Source organism: Bufo gargarizans, chromosome 3, assembly GCF_014858855.1.
Source record: "Bufo gargarizans isolate SCDJY-AF-19 chromosome 3, ASM1485885v1, whole genome shotgun sequence".
In the NCBI taxonomy this organism is placed as follows: Eukaryota; Metazoa; Chordata; class Amphibia; order Anura; family Bufonidae; genus Bufo; species Bufo gargarizans.
The window spans coordinates 381728092-381755264 of NC_058082.1; the positions used below are offsets into that span (position 1 = coordinate 381728092).

At 42.7% G+C, this 27173-nt stretch overlaps 1 protein-coding gene across 1 annotated transcript in view; it reads right to left on the reverse strand.

Moving 5' to 3' along the window:
- LOC122932209 (probable E3 ubiquitin-protein ligase makorin-2) overlaps nucleotides 1-27173 on the reverse strand; it is a 185119-nt gene that overhangs the window by 22794 nt on the left and 135152 nt on the right. Inside the window, exons 2-7 of the mRNA XM_044286495.1 lie at nucleotides 25870-25986; nucleotides 24243-24463; nucleotides 23938-24050; nucleotides 23682-23869; nucleotides 22565-22675; nucleotides 18005-18143 (exon numbers count right to left, since the gene is read on the reverse strand). Of these exons, the coding sequence (XP_044142430.1) occupies nucleotides 18005-18143; nucleotides 22565-22675; nucleotides 23682-23869; nucleotides 23938-24050; nucleotides 24243-24463; nucleotides 25870-25986 (889 nt within the window). The remainder of the gene's footprint in view (nucleotides 1-18004; nucleotides 18144-22564; nucleotides 22676-23681; nucleotides 23870-23937; nucleotides 24051-24242; nucleotides 24464-25869; nucleotides 25987-27173) is intronic.

Consider the following 27173-nt stretch of genomic DNA (forward strand, 5'->3'; position numbering starts at 1 on the left):
CCCATAAATGACCCCATTTTAGAAACTGCATGCCTAAAGTTATTTAAAACTGATTTTTACAAACTTTGTTAACTCTTTAGGTATTCCACAAGAATTAAAAAGGAAAAATCAAATTTTCATTTTTTGGCCGATTTTTCTTTTTGATCAAATTCTTTTCAGTAAAACATCAAGGATTAACAGCCAAACAAAACTCAATATCTATTACCCCGATTCTGTAGTTTACAGAAACACCCCACATGTGGTGGTAAACTGAGGGCAAATGGCATGGCGCAGAAGCAAAGGAGCACTGTATGGCTTTTGTAAGGCAGAGTTTGCTGGACTGGTTTTAAGACACCATGTCCCATTTGAAGCTCCATGATGCACCCTACAGTAGAAACTCCCAAAAAGTTACCTCATTTTAGAAACTACAAGATAACATGACAGTTTTATGGATACCATTTTTGGGTACATATGATGTTTGTTCGCTCTATATTGTGCTTTTTGTGCGGCAAGGTAGAAAAATGGCTCTTCTGGCAGCTTTTTTTTTTTTTTTTTTTTTTTAGTGTGCATTTGACAGGTTCAATCATGCGCCATTGTAGTAGATAAGGTAGTTAGGAATGTGACAATATCAAATGGGTCTACTTTTTTTTCAGTTTTATATAAGCATTTTTTTAAAAAATATTTGGGTCTCCATTTTCTGACCACCATAGTTTATTTTTCTGCCAATCGTCTTGTGAATGGTCTCATTTTTTTGCATGAAGAGTTAACTTTTTTATTGGTACAATTTTTGGGTACAAATTTTTTTGATCATTCAATATTGCACTTTATGGGGCAAGGTGACAATTTTTTTTTTTTACGGCGTTCTCCTGTGGGGGTAGGTCATGTGATATTTTTATAGAGCAAGTCATTATGGACGTGGCAATACCCAATAAACTTTTTTTTTATTTAAATTAAGTTTCACACAATAAAAGCATTTTTGAAACAAAAAAAATAAATTATGTTTTAGCATCTCCATATTCCATAGCCATAGTTTATTTTTTGGGCTATTGTCTTATGTTGAGTACAGTGACAGAGTGGTACTATTTCGGGGTGCATATGACTTTTTTATCACTTGTCCTTTTTGTGATGCATGGTGTCAAAACTTTTGCCACAGTTTTTATTTATGGTGTTTATCTGTCGGACATTATGGGCTGGATCTTCTCTGCTTCCGTAGAAGCAATAAGACTAACGAGGCATGCTGGAGCGAAATGTCTTGCCCAGTATCAAAAAGCTTGGTCTCAATCACAGGTCATGGGTCCTCCAACAGGATAATGACCCAAAACACACAACTAAAAACATCCAAAAGAAAGGCCAAGACCAAAGCATTGGCCTTCTAAGAGCCCTGATCTAAATCCCATTAAACATCTGTGGAAGGAGCTTAACACTTTCAGGCCCGTTCATGAATGTTCAGGCAATTTTTTGTGACTTTGTACATGTGGTGGTTTAGTGACACAAAATGTAATAGTTTGTGATCATTTTTTATTTTAACGTTGCTTTTTTGGTTTAATTTTGGGAAATTCTTATTAAAGTCGATACATAATATATAGGTTTCAGTGAACCAAGTTTCCGTTTGTAAAAATTTTTTTTAAAGGTTACTTTGTTTTTTATTCTTTTATTTATATTTTAATTCATTTTTGCACATAATTTGTCCCCCAGGAGGTCATTAATAGACCTCTGGAGGACACTGACTTTTTTTCCCACTGTAACTGGGGCATCCACAGTAGCCCCAGTTATAAGGGAAAACAGCCCCTTGTGGGAGCATTACACACAGGCAAAGCTGATCAGGGTCTCCTTAGACGCTGCGGCTCTGCCCCAAGACACGAAACGATCACATGACTGCTGGGACTAATAGAGGATACGCCTCAGCCGCTTCCTGCTCTCCCTCCCTGTGCTACTCCACGATCTCCTGTTGGCACTGTTGAAGGCAAGAGTGGTAATCAACCGCTCCAGTCTTCTCCTTAGGGTCCCCGATGTTGACATATACCTGACCCTTATTTCCTCTTTATTTGCATATGATCCTTATTTCATTTTCATCATTATATGAATTTACAAGTGATTCTTACTTATATGATTCTTTATAGATCCCTTGAAAAAAGGACAGATATATGGCCGAAACGTCGGGACACATTAGACAAATTACATTTTGCTCCTATCCGGATGTATCAATTAGATATACAGGTCCTTCTCAAAAAATTAGCATATTGTGATAAAGTTCATTATTTTCTGTAATGTACTGATAAACATTAGACTTTCATATATTTTAGATTCATTACACACCAACTGAAGTAGTTCAAGCCTTTTATTGTTTTAATATTGATGATTTTGGCATACAGCTCATGAAAACCCAAAGTTCCTATCTCAAAAAATTAGCATATCATGAAAAGGTTCTCTAAACAAGCTATTAACCTAATCATCTGAATCAACTAATTAACTCTAAACACCTGCAAAAGATTCCTGAGGCTTTTAAAAACTCCCAGCCTGGTTCATTACTCAAAACCGCAATCATGGGTAAGACTGCCGACCTGACTGCTGTCCAGAAGGCCATCATTGACACCCTCAAGCAAGAGGGTAAGACACAGAAAGAAATTTCTGAACGAATAGGCTGTTCCCAGAGTGCTGTATCAAGGCACCTCAGTGGGAAGTCTTTGGGAAGGAAAAAGTGTGGCAGAAAATGCTGCACAACGAGAAGAGGTGACCGGACCCTGAGGAAGATTGTGGAGAAGGACCGATTCCAGACCTTGGGGGACCTGCGGAAGCAGTGGACTGAGTCTGGAGTAGAAACATCCAGAGCCACAGTGTACAGGCGTGTGCAGGAAATGGGCTACAGGTGCCGCATTACCCAGGTCAAGCCACTTTTGAACCAGAAACAGCGGCAGAAGCGCCTGACCTGGGTTACAGAGAAGCAACACTGGACTGTTGCTCAGTGGTCCAAAGTACTTTTTTCGGATGAAAGCAAATTTTGCATGTCATTCGGAAATCAAGGTGCCAGAGTCTGGAGGAAGACTGGGGAGAGGGAAATGCCAAAATGCCTGAAGTCCAGTGTCAAGTACCCACAGTCAGTGATGGTCTGGGGTGCCATTTCAGCTGCTGGTGTTGGTCCACTGTGTTTTATCAAGAGCAGGGTCAATGCAGCTAGCTATCAGGAGATTTTGGAGCACTTCATGCTTCCATCTGCTGAAAAGCTTTATGGAGATGAAGATTTCATTTTTCAGCACGACCTGGCACCTGCTCACAGTGCCAAAACCACTGGTAAATGGTTTACTGACCATGGTATTACTGTGCTCAATTGGCCTGCCAACTCTCCTGACCTGAACCCCATAGAGAATCTGTGGGATATTGGGAACAGAAAGTTGAGAGATGCAAGACCCAACACTCTGGATGAGCTTAAGGCCGCTATCGAAGCATCCTGGGCCTCCATAACACCTCAGCAGTGCCACAGGCTGATTGCCTCCATGCCACGCCGCATTGAAGCAGTCATTTCTGCAAAAGGATTCCCGACCAAGTATTGAGTACATAACTGAACATAATTATTTGAAGGTTGACTTTTTTTGTATTAAAAACACTTTTCTTTTATTGGTCGGATGAAATATGCTAATTTTTTTAGATAGGAAATTTGGGTTTTCATGAGCTGTATGCCAAAATCATCAATATTAAAACAATAAAAGGCTTGAACTACTTCAGTTGGTGTGTAATGAATCTAAAATATATGAAAGTCTAATGTTTATCAGTACATTACAGAAAATAATCACTTTATCCCAATATGCTAATTTTTTTAGAAGGACCTGTATATGAAATGATGTAGAACATCAATCAATTAAATTGCATCAAAACTAACTCTGGTGTGCCATGAATTTCTTCACTTTGCTACGTGACGATTTCTCGTCCTCCGTGGGCACCCATTACCTAACAGGGTGTGCGGATCTCATTTTCCTATTCTTACGAATCTGCAGATTCAGCACCCCAGGGTCAGATGTCGCTAAATACATTTTCGTATGACATTGAAACTACGAATAGTATTATCTCTCAAGTCCAGTTTGACAACGACTTTTTACAGATACCAGCTCAAGAATGGAAGACAAGAGACTATACACGCAATTTACGTAGATTAACCTCTCTCATATTGCATTGCAGTACCCTTACAGAGTACCACAAAAATAATTGCATAACGAGAGGTCTACGTTCACACCTACGTCCGACAATATTTAAGGACGGCGCCGACTTCTGTGGTCGCTTTGAGAACATTATCAATAAATGCTCATTTGATCTCATGCTATTAACCATCGACAAAGCCCGGCATACCATAGAAGACCTTCAGAAACAAATAGCAGCTACTGAAGAACAACTATCAAGCATACTATACACGGAAGAGTGGACAACACTAAAAGAAAAAACAAACTCTGAATATCAGAAATACACAGAAGGAACTAAAAGGACCAAGTTCATGTGGGACGCCGAGGATTATAGGCTGAACAGTGTACAGATGGCACGACCCCAATTCACAAGCAGTCTGGGACAACAGAAACCTTTTTCAGGACAAAGTTCATCCGGTTCAGAAAGCGGAAGGATCAATACCCAACGCTGCCAGCATTTTTTAGGACGAGGCCGCAACAGTTACAGACTAGGAAGAGACGACCGCGGAGAAGCCAGAGGAGGAGAGCCAGACAATCGCATTCTGACCCGGTCACAAGTAATATGAACAATTTAGTGATTAACATCTCTTCTGTGATTCTCTCACCTGCTCAAGTTTCAGTGTTACAAAAAGGTCTTATTTTGTCCCACTACTCCGCTCAATATTTTCCTTTTGGAACAAGAACTACAACCGTTCTACCGAACCATTAGATTAAAAACACACTTCGGCCAGGGTGGCCAACAAAATGAGGTACATGGTGAAAATATGAATGATGCTCTGGTACTACAAACATTAGGTCTTAGGAACAAAAGCTCCTATATGCCCCCTAAATCATACCACCCGGTAGAGACCTATATCTCATTTACAAAACAAACTATACAACAGATCCTGGATTAATACACCAGGGGCGAATTTAAACATTCTTCCAATTTGACAGTAGAGGAACAGAGAGCCATTAAAGAACTACAAATAAAAAAATAATATGATCAAACCAGCAGATAAGGGTGGGGCCATAGTAGTAATGGATACATTAATGCACATCACAGACATTTCCAATCAATTGAATGACCTTAAAACTGATCCAACCCAGAGTATTGCCAAAAAATCTTAATAATCCTCCCGGCACACCAATAGTTGCCTCAACAGATTCGATATTAATCACCCTTATCCATTTATTTGGATAAGATTTTGACCCCCCCTTATCAAGAAATCACACTCTTTTCTACTAGACATCCAGGATTTCATCACCAAATTAAGTCAGAGTACACCAACAGTAAATTCCATACTAATAACTATGGATGTTAATAGCTTATACACGTCCATAGATCATTAGAAGGGTATCGAAGCTACAGCAAATATACTTGCAACACAATCCACACTTAACAGTCAACAAGCAGCATTCTGCCTATCCCTCCTCTCCACAGTACTACACGAGAATTTCTTCCTCTATGGTGACATTTTATATTCAGAAACGGGGAACCGCGGTGGGAGAGAATGTGGCCCCCCTGTATGCAAATGCATACATGATCCACTTTGAGGAGACATACGTGTACCCACATCCTCTCTTTCAGCAATATGCCCAGGTGTGGTTACGCTTCATTGACGATATATTTTGTCTGTGGAGTGGACCCACATCCAGCGCAGAAGACTTTCACCAGCACCTCAACAATATATACCTCTGAACTGAGCTTTACTATGCAAATCTATAATAAGATTAGCTTTCTGGATACTCTAGTATCAAAAGATGAAGTTGCAATATAGCCTTTGATTTATATAGTAAACCGACTGACAGAAACAGCCTTCTACTATATACCAGCAACAACCCAAAAGCTACTAAGAGATCACTACCACGCTCCCAGTTCACTCGGGTAGAACGCATTGTCACAGATTCCTCCACAAAAAGGTAAAAAGACTAGACAAAGAAATTTGTTGAGAGGTTACCCCAATCATTCCTTCACACAGAAACCCTCAGATACGATTAATCCACAGTCACAATCCTCTAGGCGTATACCCAGCATACTTACATACCATCTTCTAACATCTAAAATACAGTATATACTTAGAGGACCTTTCACAAGTTTAAAAACTAACTATATCTGTGGGCAGAGCGGCGCCCTGGGGTCCCCCTGCACTTACTAGTATGACTGGGCGCCGCTCCGTTCGCCCAGTATAGGCTCCAGTGTCTGCAGCTCCCTCTGTTGTACTGGATGGAGTTTTTGTATTAGGCGTGTCCCTTGCTGCAGCGCTGGCCAATCGCAGTGCACAGCTCATAGCCTGGGACTCCCAGACACCAGAGCCTATACCAGGCGAACAGAGTGGCGCCCAGACATACTAGTAAGTGCAGGGGGACCCCTGGGTGCCGCTCTGCCCACAGATTTAGTTTTTAAACTTGTGAAAGGTCCTCTTTAAGCAGCACTGGCACATACTGACACAAGCTTATCCAGGGATAGAGTTCCAAACTCCACCACTAACCTGCTACAAACGTACCAAAAACATAAGGGACGGATTGGTCCGAGCAGACAGACCGCTGACAAAACTCCCACTACAGATTTCTAGGCACCTTTCCTTGCCTCCATTGTGCGCAGTGCTCCAGTGTGATTAAAGGGAATACGGTGACACACCCACATTCGGGCAAACGCTATACAATTAATGACTTTTTCACATGCAACTCCACAAATGTGGTGTATCTGATCAAATGCCCATGCGGACTATGTTATGTGGGTGAAACCAGCCAACATATCAGAGAAAGGATTTCGAAACACAAGTCCACTATACGAACCAACCAATTACTTTTACCTATCCCTGCCCACTTTAAGGAACGGAACCACCAGATCTCATCTTTACGATTTCAGGTATTAGAGCAGATAAAAACCCCACAGAGGGGTGGAAATCAGATACTATTGCTAAAACAGCGAGAATCATACTGGATCCATCGCCTGGATACATTGAGCCCTAGAGGATTGAACCGTGAATGCGACTTTTTCTTTAATATATAATGGACTTAATACTAATGTTGTTGAATCTTATATGTCTCTCTTTAAGGGTCCATTCACACGTCCGTTTTGGTGTTCCGCATCCTTTCCGATTAAAAACGGAACGTTATGCGGATCCATTCATTTTCAATGGAATCCGCAAATAATCGGACAGCACTCATGGTGCTTTCCGATTCAGTGATTCCGTTCCATGGGTTCCGTTTATTCGGATCCAGGAAGAAAATATACCCTGTCCTACTATTTGTCCGATTTTGCGTTCCGTCATGCCATTCTAGTCAATGGATCCGTCAAAAATGCGGAAGACATGCTAAAAGCATCCTCATGTCATCCAGATTTTCGGATCCGCAAAAAACAGGAAAGTTTATCTGGAAAGGTAAAAATACTGACGTGTGAATGGACCCTAATAATGATCACTGTATGTTTCTTCTCAGATTCGATAAATTGGATTTTAGATCTAGAACATATGGGTGAGATAAACCCCCCCCCACTTTGCTCCTCCTTCCCACTTTTCCCCTCCCTTCCTTTTCCCCATTAACCCTCCCATTTTCCCTCCCCTCATCCATATAACCCAGTTTCCATTAAATGTTATTACATGTGATTACTATAGGACGGTAGTATTCATACTTTATCCATGTGTCGCTATAGGTCTATGTAGCTATATATATAAATTTTATCAGGTAACAGCATTGACCCACTAGTGTCCTCTATATAGCCATAGCGTTAAATTAGCACCACCCACACACCACAGGTCCGGGCAGATGGTTCTCTCAGTAAGGGCAATCTTCATGGCCTCTCTTGCCCTACATAGACCATTGCGCATGCGCCAGAGGCGTGATGTCATCACGGACGCACACAGCCACCCCAGAGAGGATACATTCTAGTATCCTTTATAAACCCTAGCGCGCTCTTTCCTGCATACACATTCGGCTGAGGTCTCTGCAAACAAATACAGGTAATCGCTGGTCTCTTTCCCTCTTCCCATTCAGGAAATTAGGTTACTTTATTGCACCAAGTACCTCTCGGTACCACTGACAACATACTAAGGGGCGGATGGCCATACTCCCTTATTTATATGAATGTATCTTACTAATATGTATGTATACTGCGGTTTCCATTGACTAATGTCTATTGTGATAATATATGGCGATTTTACCACCCCATATATGCTGTCTGTCAATGCCTCAGTGATTTTTTGTATAGATGATACTTATGAAATTGTCTTTCTTGCCTCGTTTCTCCCTTGACATATATACCTGACCCTTATTTCCTCTTTATTTGCATATGATCCTTATTTCATTTTCATCATTATATGAATTTACAAGCGATTGTTACTTATATGATTCTTTATAGATCTCTTGAAAAAGGCCAGATATATGGCCGAAACGTCGGGACACGTTATACAAATTAAATTTACATCTATATCTATCTATCTATATATTATGATGTAGAACATCAATCAATTAAATTGCATCAAAACTAACTCTGGTGTGCCACGAATTTCTTCACCGACAGCTAGCACCTGACCTGCTCCTGCTAGATTGCAAGAGTAGGAGCTCATACTACTTGAAAAACAATGAATCCAGTCATTGTGCCTCTGCATGAACAACACAGGCCTAATTTCATCTGCACGGATGAAAGTGCTCTCTCGTCGAGGTCGCTTCATTAGGGAAGGGATGCTAGACACTGGGGTTCCTCAAATGGGGTGGCCTGCACTTTCCCCACACCTGAATCCCATTGAAAACCTATGGGATCAGCTGAGTCGCCGTGTAGAGGCTTATAACCCTGTACCACAGAACCTCTGACCTGAGGTCCGCCCTTTAAGAGGAGAGGGATGCCATGCCTCAGCAGACAATAAGTTGAATTGTGAACAGCATGAGATGTTGTCAAGGCAACATGACAAGTTGAGACTTAAACTTTTTGTGGGGTGTGTCACCAAGGTTCCTGGCCCTGGTGGAGTAAGAGACAGTTTTCATGTGTAAGCAGCAGTTGCTGTTTGACATCTTGCCATTTAGTATAGCTGATCCGGGAGTAGTCAAAGTGCTGGGTGGCTGACTACTTCCCACGTTCCAGGCCGGGTCTTGACTGACCTATATAAAAAAAAGACTCAGCCAGTAGTGTTAGCTGGTGTTAATTACTGCTCTCTGACAAAGGACTCTGGAAATCGCTGGATTGGGATCTGAGGCGTGTGCTAGGCTGAAGACCTGCGTTTCAGAGGTCTGCCCTGTCCTGAGCAATGCCGATTGGGTGTGAACTAACACCTAGGTGACTGTTTTTCTTTATGTATGCTGTATAGTCTAGGTGTAAACGAATACCAAAACTACAAATGGACCGTCGAACTGTTTTGTTGCCATAAGTGTGAATAGAACACGGAAGTTTCAGTTACAAACTGGTCTCTATACTGCGTCCGCTTGTCCTGTCTACCAGAGTGAATCCCCACAATTGGTGGAGGATGCAGGTAAGAGCAGTGAGTGGTGCCCCAGGCTTATAGCAAACTCGTGTTGGAGTTAGCCCACCAACATGTTCTCAGGGGTAATCTGGGAATGCAGAAAACACAGGACCGGATACTACAACGGTTTTACTGACCTAGTATGTTTAGGGAGGTGGAAGAATTCTGTAAGTCTTGCCTGACCTGCCAGGCAACTAGCCCCTAGCACCTTTTCTGCAGTCCATTGGTAGCTCTCCCGATCATAGAGGTACCATTTGAGCAAATTGCTATGGACGTCGTAGGCCCAGTACGGAAGTCCACTAGAGGACACCAACACATCTTGGTTGTCCTAGACTACGCCACTGTACCCAGAGGTGGTGCCACTGCGACATACATCAGCAAAAATTATAGCTCAGGAGCTAATGGAGTTCTCCCGAGTGAGGCTGCCTAAATAGGTTCCGACTGTCCAGGGGACCCCTTTTTTGTCCAAGATCATGAGGGAACACTAAGTTGCTGCATATAAAACAGTTACGGACGTCCGTGTACCATCTGCAAATGGACAGTCTGGTTAAATGGTTTAACAAAACACTAAAAACCATGTTTAAAAGGATGGTGTCTAAAGATGGGAAGGACTGGAACCTTCTTCTACCCTATCTTATGTTCGCTGTGAGAGGTACCCCAGGCCTCTACTGGGTTCTTGCCTTTCGAATTGCTATATGGCATCCTCGTGGTTTCTTGGACATAGCCAAAGAGGCATGGGAATAGCAACCCACTCCACATAAAAGTGTCCTTGAGTATGTTGCCAAGATGCAACAACGGATAGAGACAGTTTTGCCTCTTCTCAGGGAGCATATAGAGGCTGCTCAGCAGGCACAGAGTCTGATCTATAAATCGGCAAACTCTGGTCCGGATTTTCAACCCCGGTGATCGGGTTTTGGTTCTGGTGCCGACAGTAAGTTCCTGGCCAGGTGGCAGAGGCCCTACGAGGTACTTGAAAAAAAATTGGAGGGGTAAAATTACAAGGTACACCAGCCAGGGAGGCGAAAGCCAGAGCAGGTGAACCATGAGAATCTACTCAAACCGTGGAAGATAGGGAAACCTGTACTGAAGACAGCCCGTGGCCAGGTTTTCTAGGGGGAACGGTTGTTGCGCCTTTGTCTGAAGGGAAGTGGCTGCCACAGTAATAATTGCTGACAGTGTCCTCTATGCAGGCTCAGGAGGACAGGGAGTTTATTAGTCCGAACACTGATGTGTTTTCGGATCTCCCTGGACGCACTTCCACAATTCGGCATGACATTGTCACTGAGCCTCTGGCGAAAGTCTGGCTAAAACCATACTGAGTAACTGAGGCTCCGTGACAAGCCATCTCAGAGGAAGCGCTGGTGCGGCCTCATCTGGAATACGCAGTCCAGTTCTGGGCACCAGTATATAGAAAGGATGTACTGCAGCTGGAAAAAGTACAGAGGAGAGTGACTAAAATGATAAGGGGCATGGAGGGTCTTAGTTATGAAGAAAGATTAAAATTTAATTTAGTCTGAAGAGATGTATGGGGGGGGGGGGGGGCGGACATGATTAACCTGTACAAGTCTATAAATGGGCCATACAAAAAAAATACGGTGAAAAACTGTTCCATGTAAAATGTGCTCAAAAGACAAGGGGGCACTGCCTCCGACTAAAGAAAAAGTTCAGTCTCCAGAAGCATCAAAGCTCCTTTACTGCAAGAATTGTGGATCTGTGGAATAGACTTCCTCAGGACGTGGTCACAGCAGGAACAGGGGACAGTTTCAAAAAGGGTTTAGACAAATTCTTAAAAGTAAAAAACAGGGATTTGCGTCCCCACCTATCCCTTGGTTCAACATTTGTCTTTTTTTAACCATATTAACTATAACTATGACGTGCAGATGATGCCAAGGCTAGACATCGAGGAGTCTAAAAACGAGTGGGCTAGTCCTATAGTGCTAATACCCAAGCCGGACGGGACACTCTGGTTTTGTAACAATTTCCGAAAACTAAACAAGATCTCTAAGTGTTATGCATATCCCATGCCTTGGGTGGATGAGCTTGAGAGGTTAGCCCAAGCCCGGTATTTTTCAGTTTTGGACCTCACTAAAGGGTACTGGCAGGTATAGAGGCTGCCAAAGAGAAAACTGCTTTCATCACAGCAGAGGGGCTGTACCAATATAAGGGTTTACCCTTTGGTCTGCATGACGCCCCTGCCACTTTAACAGCTCATGGACATTGTGCTGCGTCCACATAGTTGGTACGCTTCGGCTTACCTGGATGATATAGTCATACACAGTACCAATCGGGAAAGTCACCTACCCAAAATTGCAGGCTGTAGTGGACTCCCTTAGGAAGGATGGACTGACCGCTAACACAAAGAAATGTGCGATAGGGTTAGAGGAGACCAAGTACCTGGGGTACGTCGTGAAGTTATCAAACCCCAAGTGAATAAAATAGAGGGGATTTGCAATTGGCCCCGACCTGTCACCATGGAAGCAAGTAAAGTCGTTCCTGGGAATCGTAGGCTATTATATGAGTTTGTTCCCCATTTTGCCACTTTAGTGGCTCCATTGACAGGGCTCTTGAAGGGTCAGAAGTCCGTAATGGTCCGCTGGAATGACCAGACGGAAGAGGCTTTTTCCATGTTGAAGTCGGTCCTGTGCGGGTCACCGGTTTTGGCGATGCACAACTTCAAGAGTGCGTTTGTGGTATAGACTGATGCCCCAGAGCTGTACTCAATCAGGAAATCAATGGAGAGGAATATTCTGTTTTCCGTTACCGCAAACTCACCCCAACCAAGACCAGGTACAGTATGGGAGTGGGAGAGGCCATCAAGTGGGCACTCGAGTCTCTCCGCTTTTATCTGTTGGCGAGAAAGTTCCGTCTGGTGACCGACCACTCCTCTCAAGTGGATTAGCCAGGCCAAAGAGGAATGCTTGGGTCACCAGATAGTTCTTGTCATTACAGAACTTCAAGTTCTCAGTGGAACACAGGGCAGGCCACTTGCAGGGAAACACGGATGCCCTGTCCCAGGTACACTATCTGGCAAGTGTTCACCCCCTTAGGGTTGAACAAAGGGGGGAGGTATGTAGGAAGTTGCAAGGGACCGTCGTTGACAGAAGGTATGAGTCACCGAGGTTCCCGGCCTCGGAGTAAAGAAGCAGTTTTCGCGTGTCAGCAGCAGTTGCTGTTTGACACCTTGCTATTTAGTATAGGTGTAATAGCTGATCCAGGACAACTCTTACTGGGAATAGTCAAAGTGCTGGGTGGCTGACTACTCCGGCCTTGACTGATCTATATAAAATAAAAACTCCCAGCAGTGTCAGCTGGTGGTAATTACCCCTCTCTCTGACAGAAGAGCTCTGGCAATCGCTGGATTGGGATCGGAGCCGTGTGCTAGGCTGGAGGCCTGGGTTTCGGAGGTCTGTTCTGTCCTCAGCAATGCCGATCAGGTGTGAACCAACACCTAGGATAACAGGTGACTGTTTTGTTGTATGAACTGTCTAGGTGTGAACGAACACCAAAACTGCAAATGAACTGTCACACAGTTTTGTTGCCATAAGTGTGAATAAAACACTGACTTTTTCAGTTACAAACTGGTCTTTGCCTCTATACTGCATCCTCTTGTCCTGTCTACCAGAGTGAATTCCCACAGGGGGTATATACCCACCACTAGAGATTAGCAAAATTTTTGAAAATTCGATTCGGCCAGTCCACCAAAATTTTTGAAAAAATTTGGTTTATTTGCGACGAATTGTGTTAAAAGGCTATTTCCTGGCTGCAGAGAGCCTTTAAAGTGGTGTAGAACACTGTGCCTTGTAGTAACACGCATAGGGAGTCTGTTGTGGTAGTGAAATACTGAGTCAGTATGACATGCAGATGACAGACGTTTCTCTTAAAATCACTGCACACTTCACTTATTTGGGCAGTCACGGGGGCCAAAACGGAACAAAATCACTCAAGTATTAACTCAGCCTTACAGGTCGATGTTAGCGCCAAGAAGAAGCACACTCCTTTTACAGAGTTAGCTGATTCCACATAGATGTATAAGCGTTTAATAAAACAGGTTCTGTAGACAAGTATAGACCCCCGACAGAGTGGAGAGGGTGTCAGCAGTAAGTTTGTGTTGACGTCACAAATTATTTTGCCCTTCATCTGGTCAGACTAACCTTTGTACCCACTCCTGCTTTTGGCTACCAAATTACAAGCCAATTCTGATGGGACTATACAGACCTTACAACTGCTACAGAAGAAGAAGAAGGAGGAGTAAGAGGAAGGAGGAGTAAGAGGAAGGAGGAGTAAGAGGAAGGAGGAGTAAGAGGAAGGAGGAGTAAGAGGAAGGAGGAGTAAGAGGAGGGAGGAGTAAGAGGAGGGAGGAGTAAGAGGAGGGAGGAGTAAGAGGAGGAGGAGGAGTAAGAGGAGGAGGAGGAGTAAGAGTAGTAAGAGGAGGAGTAAGAGGAGTAAGAGGAGGAGTAAGAGGAGGAGTAAGAGGAGGAGGAGGAGAAAAGACCACTCCCTTTGGCTGAGGTGGTGGAGCCTTGACTGCCTGAAACCGGGTGCGTGCCACTGGGTGATAAGATGGTTGATGCAGCAGCCTGGACCGGCACAGAGCCACGGTTCTCCCAGACCACTTTATGGTGACGCTGAATATGTTGACGCTGGGCTGTGGCACCCTGGCCACGCTTCACCTTCTGTCCACAGATTCTACATATGACCATGTTCACCTCCGACGGCTTAACAAAAAACTACCATACCGCCGAGTAGATGATTTTACCCCCAACACTATGCATTGACTGACTGCTATCGCTGCTGCTTCAGTGAACTAGTGCACCACTACTTTCCGGGCAGGTAGGTTCCTGCAAAGCTGGTGGTCTACCACTCCATGTTTGGCTACTGACCTACCACTGCTGCCACCCTTCTGACTCCCAGCCATGCTAGCAACTTGCTGGCTTCACGGGCAAGTGAAATCCAATATCCTTTTCCCTTTATATCCGCTCATACGGTCTATAATCCTAGGGAGAGGGTTGCTTCCATAGTGAAATACCATCAATAAATGTATAAAAAATTGTTTAATATACTCACAAGCGTCTTTTTAAAACATGCATATATATTAAACACTAGCTTCATCTTTAAAGTGCCCTAAACCTGCTTGCGCTTGTGAGTATAATAGCGCATTGATATTAAGATCAGAATAAGCGGTATTTCACCATCAGCACACTGATGTTCCACAGGATGTTTTAAAAAGAAAGGAAGTCTGTGGACCCCGGTCTCCACTTGGCGTGGTGAGAGGAAATACACCTGGATTTTAGGAGGAGGAAAAACGTGTTCTCATTTGTCCATTTACATCATCAAGTACTGTCTGAGCGTCACCTCCTCAATGGTCTCTGGGTCAGGAGCCTCACCGCTTGCAACAACATCTCCCACGCCACTCTGCTCATCACTACTTTCCCGCCTAGCGGAGGAAGCAGCAGATGTTTCCTCCACATCTTGGCTGGCCAATAGCTGCTGACTGTCCTTTAGTAGTTTGTCCTCGGTGTATAGTGGGGCCCAGCACACAGCATATAATACTTTTCTTGCAAAGGGAACAGAAAAGGACATAGGCAGGTTGAGGACAGGTGAGGGCACAGGGCCTGCTCCCGGGCCAGCCATCTTGGCTGGGGGTGTCTGACGTTACTTGCGAAGATCAAGTCAACCATTCAAGAACCGCTGGGTTGCTAGTCAAGACAAGACCGCTAGCAGACACTGGGAGCTCAAGCCTCTTGAAGTGACCCCTGCTGCCACGGCCCCTTACTCTGCTGTGACCTCTGCCTGCGCCAGAAACATTTAGGCCTCTGCTTCACCACACAACGGCAAGTACTTTTTTTGTGCCACTAATACACGCAGAAAAGGGCGTTAGAAACATAACTGCACCACTGAACGGCAAATATACATTTCTTTTTTTCCACTAATACACAACAAAAAGAGCTTAACATAGCTGTACTGCTGAACAGAAAATATATTTTTCTTTTGCCACTAATACACGACAAAAAGGGCTGTAATTTTCACACTTCACCACACAACGGCTAATGAGCCCTTTTTTCCCTACCAATACAAGCCAAAAAAATGTTTTAGAACATACTGCACCGCACAAGGGCAAATAAGACATATTTCCTTGTAATAAACCCTGTTAATGACAGTATCAAACAGCACTTGCACCTTAATAACAAGAATGGTTTGCTGAAATTACAGAGCTGTATAATGGCACTTTGAATCCCCAGTCAGTGCAGCAAAGTGTAATAGGATTTTTTCTATTACCCAGGCTGTAACCTCCCCTACTGAACCCTGTTCTACATAAATGCCGTGGAATGATTCATCCCTATCCTTTCTATACACCTTGAATAATCTTTCCCTGAATGTATAAATAGTTTTTTTTAGCACAATTAAGTTTTTCCTAGCACAGTCCCTAGCGCCTGCTGACATCTCATGCACCAAGTACACTAGAAAATGGCAGAATCCAAGATGGCTGAGGCCATTTATAGGGCTGTGACATCATAGGGCTGGCTGCCGATTGGCTGCATGTACGGCATTATGGGTGATCCCGCGTTCCCAGAGTACCTTGCTCCATGTCCTCACACGTGCAGCAGCCATTTTAGGAAAAAAAGTGATTCGTTACCATGAAGCAATTCAGAGCAAATCGAATTTTTCCTGAAATTCTGATTGAATTCCACTTAGTCAACTTCGATTCGCTCATCTCTAGTAATAAATGACAAAATCAGCGTCAAGTGACCCATTCAGATCGTGTCCTAGTGATAATTATATATTCAAAAGGAGTTTGTAGGTATTGTACAGTCGTGGCCAAAAGTTTTGAGAATTACATAAATATTGGAAATTTGAAAAGTTGCTGCTTAAGTTTTTATAATAGCAATTTGCATATACTCCAGAATGTTATGAAGAGTGATCAGATGAATTGCATAGTCCTTCTTTGCCATAAAAATTAACTTAATCCCCCCCAAAAAAACTTTTCACTGCATTTCATTGCCGTCATTAAAGGACCTGCTGAGATCATTTCAGTAATAGTCTTGTTAACATAGGTGAGAATGTTGACGAGCACAAGGCTTGAGATCATTATGTCAGGCTGATTGGGTTAAAATGTCAGATTTGACCTGTTAAAAAAGGAGGGTGATGCTTGAAATCATTGTTCTTCCATTGTTTACCATGGTGACCTGCAAAGAAACACGTGAAGCCATCATTGCGTTGCATAAAAATGGCTTCACATGCAAGGATTACTAAGATTGCACCTCAATCAACAATTTATAGGATCATGAAGAACTTCAAGAAAAGAGGTTCAATTCTTGTTAAGAAGGCTTCAGGGCATCCAAGAAAGTCCAGCAAGAGCCAGGATCGTATCCTAAAGAGGATTCAGCTGCGGGATCGGAGTGCCACCAGTGCAGAGCTTGCTCAGGAATGGCAACAGTCAGGTGTGAGCGCATCTGCACGCACAGTGAGGCAAAGACTTTTGATGGCCTGGGTGTCAAGAAGGGCAGCAAAGAAGCCACTTCTCTATATAAAAAAATAAATAAAAATTATCAGGGACAGATTGATCTTCTGCAGAAAATATGGTGAATGGACTGCTGAGGACTGGGCCAAAGTCATATTCTCCGATGAAGCCCCTTTCCGATTGTTTGGGGCATCAGGAAAAAGGCTAGTCCGGAGAAGAAAAGGGGAGCGCTACCATCAGTCCTGTGTCATGCCAACAGTAAAGCATCCTGAGACCATTCATGTGTGGGGTTGCTTCTCATCCAAGGGAGTGGGCTCACTCACAATTTTGCCCAAAAACACAGCCATGAATAAAGAATGGTACCAAACCACCCTCCAACAGCAACTTCTTCCAACAATCCAACAACAGTTTGGTGAAGAACAATGCATTTTCCAGCACGATGGAGCACCATGCCCTAAGGCAAAAGTGATAACTTAGTGGCTCGGGGACCAAAACGTTGACATTTTGGGTCCATGGCCTGGAAACTCCCCAGATCTTAATCCCATTGAGAACTTGTGGTCAATCCTCAAGAGGCGGGTGGACAAACAAAAATCCAACTAATTCTGACAAACTCCAAGAAGTGATTATGAAAGAATGGGTTGCTATCAGTCAGGAATTGGCCCAGAAGTTGATTGAGAACATGCCCAGTCCAATTGCAGAGGTCCTGAAAAAGAAGGGCCAACACTGCAAATACTGACTCTTTGCATAAGTGTCATGTAATTGTCGATAAAAGCCTTTGAAATGTATGAAGTGCGTGTGATTATATTTCATCACATCACAGAAACAACTGAAACAAAGATCTAAAAGCAGTTTAGCAGCAAACTTTGTGAAAACTAATATTGTGTCATTCTCAAAACTTTTGATCACGATTGTACATCTAACAACCTTGATAAAATGATAAAGACAAAGTTAATTCTTACCAGGGCAGAGGCACTAGCCCTTCTATGCTCTTTCTTCCTGTGCCTTTGGTGACCATGTGGTAAATCATGTAGATAGATACAGTCAGACTTAAAAGGGCAGTACCCATTACTTCTAAGGAAGAACCGGCAACGGATCTTACTGTAGAGAAAAGTTAATTTAATAAATTAGGTATTTCATGCATTTTTCTTAATTAGTAGAACTTTAAAAGTAGCCATCCAATAATCTTTTCTGTGTATACCACTCACCCAACAACAATGCCTCACTACTTTAGCTCCATGGATGCTTAGGGCTCTTTCACACCTGCGTTATTGTTTTCCGGCATAGAGTTCCATCGTCGGGGCTCTATGCCGGAAGAATCCTGATCAGTTTTATCCTAATGTATTCTGAATGGAGTGAAATCCGTTCAGGATGCATCAGTATGTCTTCAGTTCCGGAACAGAACGTTTTTTGGCCGGAGAAAATACCGCAGCATGCTGCGCTTTTTGCTCCGGCCAAAAATCCTGTAGACTTGCCGCAAGGCCGGATCCGGAATTAATGCCCATTGAAAGGCATTGATCCGGATCCGGCCTTAAGCTAAACGTCGTTTCGGCGCATTGCCGGATCCGACGTTTAGCTTTTTTAGAGTGGTTACCATGGCTGCCGGGATGCTAAAGTCCTGGCAGCCATGGTAAAGTGTAGCGGGGGAGCAGCATACTTAGCGTCCGTGCGGCTCCCGGGGCGCTCCAGAGTGACGTCAGGGCGCCCCACGCGCATGGATGACGTGATCTCATGGCACATGATCCATGCGCATGGGGCGCTCTGATGTCACTCTGGAGCGCCCCGGGAGCTGCACGGACTAAGTATACTGCTCCCCCGCTCCCCACTACTACTATGGCAACCAGGACTTTTACTATGGCAGCCAGGATGCTATTAAACTGAAAGCATTTTGAAGACGGATCAGTCTTCAAATGCTTTCAGTACACTTGCGTTTTTCCGGATCCGGCGTGTAATTCCGGCAAGTGGAGTACACGCCGGATCCAGACAACGCAAGTGTGAAAGAGGCCTTAGATCTCTACATTTCCCCATTTACCACTGCAGCAACGATGCCCAGATTGTGATTCACAACAGTGGTCAGATCACTCAGTGGCATGTTATTACTGTAGTAGGAAGTAGAGGATGGCGGGAACAGAGCATCCTTTGAATAGGAGTTGTGGGGGATTGTTAAAGGCTATGCCACCTTTAGGGGCATTTTTATTTTATTTTTCTTCATTTTTTATAATTGCATTGTGGGCTAGAAATCCTTTTTTTAGTTGGTCTATTAAAATGTTCACAGTAAACAATGGCACCAGCATCCAGAATATCCTTTATTATGCCAGATATACAGTAACAAGTGATGTTTCCACCCTTGGTTACAGTCTACATACAATAAATTAGCCAAACTAATTTTTTTAAACATCATCCATAATAAATCACTTATTGCCTACAAAATCTTACCCCAATACATAAACAGATTTTTCTCTACAGCACTTTCAGTGCATCTGCAGACTATTGCTTTGCTTTCCCCTTCTAAATAAATCAGACAGGTCAGATGTTATTACTATGTTTAGCCCTTGGCTATACACACAAATATCCATGTGCATTTCTGCAGCATATCCAGACCAAAATACGCAATGTCTAGTTTGGTGTGGATTTGATGTGGTTTTGCAGCAGATCTCACTTTCATTGAAGCTAAAACTGAAAACATTAAAATGCTATTTTGATCATCTGCTCGGCAGGTCAATTCCCGCACAGAAAAAAAATCTTCAAAGTGTACATGAGATTTGTGTAATACACTTTGCTTGTACTAAAATATGCTGCGTGTGCAGGTGGCCTTAGGGTGCTTGCACATGTCGCAAATGTGTGCAGAAATTCTGCATGAAATCTACACCAACACATGCACATAAATCCGCATCCGCTGATTTTTATGCTGATTTTCTGTTCTGATTTTCTATGTAAACAACCTCATTGACTTGTAAAGTGGTTTTCCCATAGACTTCAATTTCCACACCTAAGAAAAGCAGCCAAGTGTACATAAGATTTATCAAATTTGCACCAAATCCACGCAGTAAAGACACACAAACCGCACCGTGTCCAGGCACCCTTAGACTTCATTCACAGGACAGTATTTTTCATTCGTATGCAATATGCATTGTTTGAGGATTGTACATGTATACACTCATCCCTATGGGTCCACATCCACAAATTATAGCTCATGTCCAATTCTTGTCCGTATTACAGATGAGAACAGTCTTTTCTAGTGATCTCAGTGAGAAAAATGCAGAGTGCACACTGAAGGTATCCATATTTTGTTGATCAGTGGTTTGTGGCCCCATGTGCAAGAGGTCTTAGCTGCTCTCAAACGCTTCCTGTAGGCAACTTCCTATCAGTTTGATCATTTCGCCACGAGTTATGAGTGCTTATAAGCGGTCAGGATTTCGGCAAAGGCTACAGATTGATCCTTCTAAGCTGCTTATACATTTTCAATATATTTCCAATGAAAAACCCCTTTACACAACTTGACAAAATTGACTGCTATAGATTTAGGGTTTTTTTGCTTTCCCCATAGTTAGGTCTTAGGGTCCATTCACACGTCCGCAATGTTGTTCCGCATTTTGCTGAACGGAATTGCGGACCTATTCATTTCTATGGGGCAGAACATCTGGAATTGCGGTTCCGCAATTCAGTTCCCGAAAAAATTATTAAAGTGCCGGCGATGTGCAGTCCGAAAAATGCGGATCGCACATCACCGGTGTCAGTGTTTTGCGGATACACGGACGCGCAAAACACACACGGATGTGTGAATGGACCCTTATCCTCAGGATAGGTCATGAATTTCAGACTGGTAGGGTTCCAACCACCACTGATCAGCTGTAAGAAAAAAAAAAAACAGCGCTGCATTGTCTTCATTTACCTGCTCACGATCGACAAGCGGCAAGCAGGTGCAATTACAACTCCTTCATTTTATTCACTTGAACGGTACAGAGCAATTGAAGTTACACACCGCCCCATTCAAATGAATGGGACACAGCAGTTTTAACCCCTTGAATACCAGAGTTTAGTTTTCAGTTTTATTCCATATCTTTATTTTTCCCATTCACATAGCTGTTGGCATGTTTTTTTGCGAGAGAAGTTGTACTTTCTATTGCCACAATTTAATTTGGCATACAAGGTGGTGGGAAGCAGAAATAAAATTCCAAATTGGGTGTAATTGAAAAAACGAAATTCTGCCACAATGTTACGGGTTTTCTCCCTACGGTGTTCCCTATGTGGTAAAACTGACCTGTGCCCTTCATTCTATGGGTCAGTATGATTACAAAGATACCACAATACTGGGGGAAATAAAATACAAACTTTGAATGTTTTTTTCATTGCCATATTCTGACCCTATAACTTTGTTACTGCATGTCATACTTTTAGTCCAGCTGCCTCTCACCGTGCACTGCCATGCTGCAGCCGGAACTCCTCCCCCACCCACATTATAGTCAATGGGGAGAGAGTGGCAGTCTGGGGCACACTTGAACTAGCGGCAGGACGGATCCAACAGGCTCTTCACCCGCCGGAACAGTCTGACTGACTCCCCTGCCGCTAGTGGGAAGCTAGCTTTAGCTGTGTGGCGGCTCATTTTTTGTTGATACCATATTGGTGGAGCCATTTTGATTTTCTTTCTGTTACGTCATTCACCTTATGGTATAATTTATATTTTAATAGCATAGCCATTTTCGGATGCAATTATGCCCATGAGGTTTTTATATATATTATTATTATTTATTTATGTATTAATTTTTTATTGTAGGGAAAAACACACTTTTTAGCCCATCTAAGAGGCTACAATATGTAGTACCCAGATTTTTGTTTAGACTGTAGTTCCATATGTTTAAATGCCCAAAATCTGCATTATTGCCTATCGTAGACATTAGCCCTAGGCCTCTGCTGTTTCAAACTGCACCTGCTGTGCTTGTGAGCAGGCACCATGATTAAAGCCCTTCCCAGTGCTGTACCTGTACAGTGCTGGACACCTAAGGGTTAATTACACCTGCTTGCAACTGCAATGTTCACAGTGAGAATGTAACAGTGAAGAGTTAATACAGCTGATTGGCAAGGGGTGGTGGGAGTCCTGACGATTTGATATCAATATGGAAAAAGTAGAAAACCCCTTTAAAGCACCAGGACACAGTTACGTCATAATCATTGTGGGAGTTTAGGGAGATGAGGAGTAAGACTAAGGTACAGCATCTGCCTGCTCATCAGCACCCTTCAATAAAATGTTGGGTATCAATGAGTTAATATGACAACTAAAGGCCTAACAAGGCCTCAAAGGTCTACCATAGGTATCAGCCTCTCAGACCATGTCAGAAGCATGGTCTAATATTTTGAATATCACGTGATCATAGCTTCCAGTCCCCTGTAGTGGTAGAAGATTTGTATTTACACATGTATAATTCTAAAATATCATTAAGATACCTGAACCTGCAAATCACAAACCCGTTAGAAACCTCTTAGGGGACATGCTACAGGATCAGGAAAAAAAACTGCCTACTTACCTAGTCTTTGCTTTAAAATCCTCAATCAACTGTATTTTCTCATCAGAGTCTCCAATCCAGTATTTATATGGGATAAAGTAACTTGATTTCACACGGCACTGGGGGCAACCTCTTTTGGAGTAAAGAGCACTTGTTAAGAATGTATACAAATGAGCCATTACCAAGCTCTGCCTCTGAGGTCACGAGATGCAATTCTAATTATAGATAGTTATAAGTAAATGTTCAACCCTTTAAATAGGCGTTGAGACATGACTTGGATAATAAATATGCCAGCACCTCATCTGCATACAACAGAGGAGAGAGTACTGGCTTAACTGGGCCTAGGTCAGGATTTGGGGGTTACTATATTTGCTTGTGGAGATCACATTAAAATCGGTGTGAGTAGTCTTATACATGCTCTTCTGGAATTTTGGGAAAAAGGTATGCAAATGAGCTCTTAGCAAACTCTGCCTCTGACACCACCAGACGTAAGACCAGATCTTATAAGTCAATAAGGCCTTGAGACATGACTTGGATAATAATTAGGCCATCACCTCTAAGGCTACTTTCACACTAGCGTTCGGGCGGATCCGTTCTGAACGGATCCGCCCATAATAATGCAGACGGAGGCTCCGTTCAGAACGGATCCGTCTGCATTATATTAGCTAAAAAAAGCTAAGTGTGAAAATAGCCTGGGACGGATCCGTCCAGACTTTCAATGTAAAGTCAATGGGGGACGGATCCGCTTGAAGATTGAGCCACATTGTGGCATCTTCAAACGGATCCGTCCCCATTGACTTACATTGTAAGTCTGGACGGATCCGCACGCCTCCGCACGGCCAGGCGGACACCCGAACGCTGCAAGCAGCGTTCAGCTGTCCGCCTGTCCGTGCGGAGGCGAGCGGAGCGGAGGCTGAACGCCGCCAGACTGATGCAGTCTGAGCGGATCCGCCTCCATTCAGACTGCATCAGGGCTGGACGGCTGCGTTCGGGTCCGCTCGTGAGCCCCTTCAAACGGAGCTCACGAACGGAAACCCGAACGCTAGTGTGAAAGCAGCCTAAAAATGAAGTCCTACTTTGATCAGGGTTTTTAAATTAAAGCAATATTCACAGCCTTTGTTTAGTGAAGGAAACTCACTTTATAACTTCATTCTGAAAGTCCCGAGTCTTTCGCCATTGTTTAATACACCCCACACAATATGCATGACTGCAGTTCGGCAAAATTCCAAAAATCCTCTCTTCTGCTACTTGTTTATCATATACTTTATCCATGCAGATCCCACAAACGACATCTCTGCTGTGTTCATAATGAAAGCTTTTATCTTCCTACAGCAAGGAAAGATTAACAGTTACATATTCATAAATTAGTCACTCAATATAATTACCATACTAACCATTTTAGAATGGAGAATTTTCAAAGATGTTCGATGTGTTTCATCCTGCCGTTTGATTTCCTTTGTTTTTGTTTTATCTACTAGGATTGGACTAGATATGGATCTCACAAGATCTAAGGAGACACATTAAAATTACATTAAGTACCAACACATATACAAGACTATATTCATTGCATGTTAGACCTGTAGTTCGCATTGGAGCAAACCCAATAGGAAATTATTTCTCTAAATGGCCTGTCACAGATTTTACAAAAAATATGGGTCTGAAAATAAGGTTGTGTTAAGGCAAACTTGACAAAAATCACCTGTATTACGTGGTACAAATTCTGCTGCAAGTGCCCAGTTTTCTGGCACTCTGCGATTTTCAAAGGCAGCTGACTGCAAAGGAGTAACAGATGGCTCTGAGACTCTACGACTGACTTGAGGGTTAGGCACACAAGGCATAAGGCATGGGTCAGACACTCTACGGCTGGCAAGATGGCGTGAAGGAGAATCAAAACGCGGACATGGCAGAAGGTGTAGGAAACTGAAGCATAAATAGAAGTTTCACAACATCAAACTTTAATAAAGCAGAGTGTTCATGGCAAACAATTCAAGCTATTCTATGCAAGCAACTCTATTTTATCCTTCTAACTAGTGTTGAGGTAATCAAAGTTGATGAAGTGGAATTACAAAAATTCAATTCGTCACAAAGTCAAATTTCCTTGTGCCAACAAATCATTTTTTTCTAAAATGGCTTCTGCACTTGTTAGAAAGAGGGATCACCCATAATGCCGCACAGCCAGCCAATCAGCAAACAGCCAGCCCCTGTAATGTGTCCAGTGAACTTAGTGCAGGCACTAGGTACAATGATTAGGAAAGACTTTTGGGGCCATTTATCAAACTGATGTAAAGTAGAACTGGCTCAGTTGACCATAGCAACCAGATTCCACCTTTCATTTTACAAACCAGCTGTCAAGACTTAAAAGTGGAATCTAATTGGTTGCTATGGATGACTAAGCCAGTTCTACTTTACACAAGTTTGATAAAATTACCCCATTTACAAAATATTACTAGTTGAGGGACAGCTTAGAGATAGTAAAGCGATATAATGAGGCTTTATCCTCACTATAGGTAAGAGTGCAGGGGCCAATTGAACAGTGTCAAACTTATAACTAATTCCATTAAAGGGGTTGTCTTACTTCAGTAAGTGGCATTTATAATGTAGAGAAAGGTAATACAAACCACTTAATGTATTGCGATTATCCATATTGCTTATTTTGATGGCTGAATACATTTTTCCATCACATTATACACTGCTTGTTTACATAGTTACAGACTACCCTGAAATCCATCAGTGGTGGTTGCGCTTGCACAATTTGCTATCAGATTGAATCATCTTCTGAATAATGGAAATTGCTACATTAGGCTACTTTCACACTGGCGTTTTGGTTTGTGAGATCAGTTCAGGGCACTCACAAATGGTCCAAAACGGATTCGTTTTGCTCTAATGCATTCTGAATGGAAAAGGATCCGCTCAGAATGCATCAGTTTGCCTCCGTTCCGTCTCCATTCCACTTTGGCGGCGGACACCAAAACGCTGCTAGCAGCGTTTGTGTCAGTCTTTCGAAACTGATCCAAACAGATCTGTTCTGACAAATGATATAAGTCAATGGGGACTGATCCTTTTTCTATGACAATAGAAAACGGATCCGTCCTCCATTGACTTTCAGTGGTGTTAAAGACGGATCCGTCTTGGCTACGTTAAAGATAATACAAACTGATCCGTGTTAACGGATGCAGACTGTTTTATTATCTGAACAAATCAGTCTGTGCAGATCCATGACGGATCCGCACCAAACGAGAGTGTGAAAGTAGCCTTATTCTGTCTAGTACAGGCTGCAGCTGATTATATATTTTTAAATGATGGGTTCCCACTTATAAGTCAATTACCTGCATTTGTCTCCATAGGCACAGAATCCATTCTGAAAGTGTCGGCAAACTGGAATAGACTTTTCATGGGAGAAGCGGCAATTTGTACCCCACCTACAACTGCCTCTGAAAAATGCTCTATTAAGCAAGAAATTCAACAAATGTTAGATAAATTTCTTAATATAGTGCAAAATGCAGTATGGTCAATATGTTTTAAGACTGATTAGGTTCACAAGTCCAACAAACTGATATACAATGGCATACAGGTAAGGCTCCTTTTACACTGCGTTTCAGTGACCCATTTGGGGTATGCACCAGGAAAGCTTCTGGCACCTACTTCAAATTGATCCAGAGGTCCCTATTCAGCTTGTATACATCAAGGTGGCTGGGCTTTTTTTGTAAATGGATTAGCACATCAGACTTGCTATGCAATCCAGACACATCTTGAAGAAAACAAAATGACTTACCAGTAAATCTGTTTTTCCATGAGCCCATGACCGCACCTGCGAGATCCCTCTTCATAGATGGCTTTAAAAGACCCATCCTCCTTCAGTTGTTCTGAACGATCCATAGGCCCAAGTTACAAATATACAATCGCATATTTGCCTAATACACATATATACATTCAATTTTTTTTCACTTTTTTATATATTAATTTTATTATTTTTAATGTAAGGGAGGGGGAATTCAGGTGCTGTCATGGGCTCATGGAAACAGATTACCAGTAAGTACGGTAATATTAGTATTTTCCTTTCGCCTTATAACAATACATGTGAGAGAACTGACTAGATTAGATCATGGTGGGACTACTGCTTGTAACACCTTACGGCTAAAGGATAAATCATTGTCAAAAAGATAGATCCAACCTATAATGTTTAAAGTATTAGGAGAGCTCCATGTGGCAGCTTTACAGATCTGTTCAATGGAAGCAGAAGCTTTCTCTGCCTAGGATGTAGACATAGCCCCCATCAGGAATCTGAACATTTTTGGAAACATATGGAGATCTCAATAGCCCTGATGAGCCACCTAGCAAATGTACGACCAGTAATCTTTTTACCCTGTTATTTCCTTGGAACTAGACGAACTGCAAAACTTTTCTCCAAGATTTTGTAACTAAGTATCTAATCAGGCATCTTTTAACATCTAAGTTGTAAAAATCTCTTTCCTTCTCATTGGATGGATTTTGGAAAATTGAAAGCAGTATAATTGTGTGATTGATGAAAAGGGGATACTACTTCTCCTTGGGATATACATTTGGATCTATACAGCCTTTTTTTAAAGTCCATTTGAACCTCTGGGTCCATTCTGACCCATCTTACAAGAAG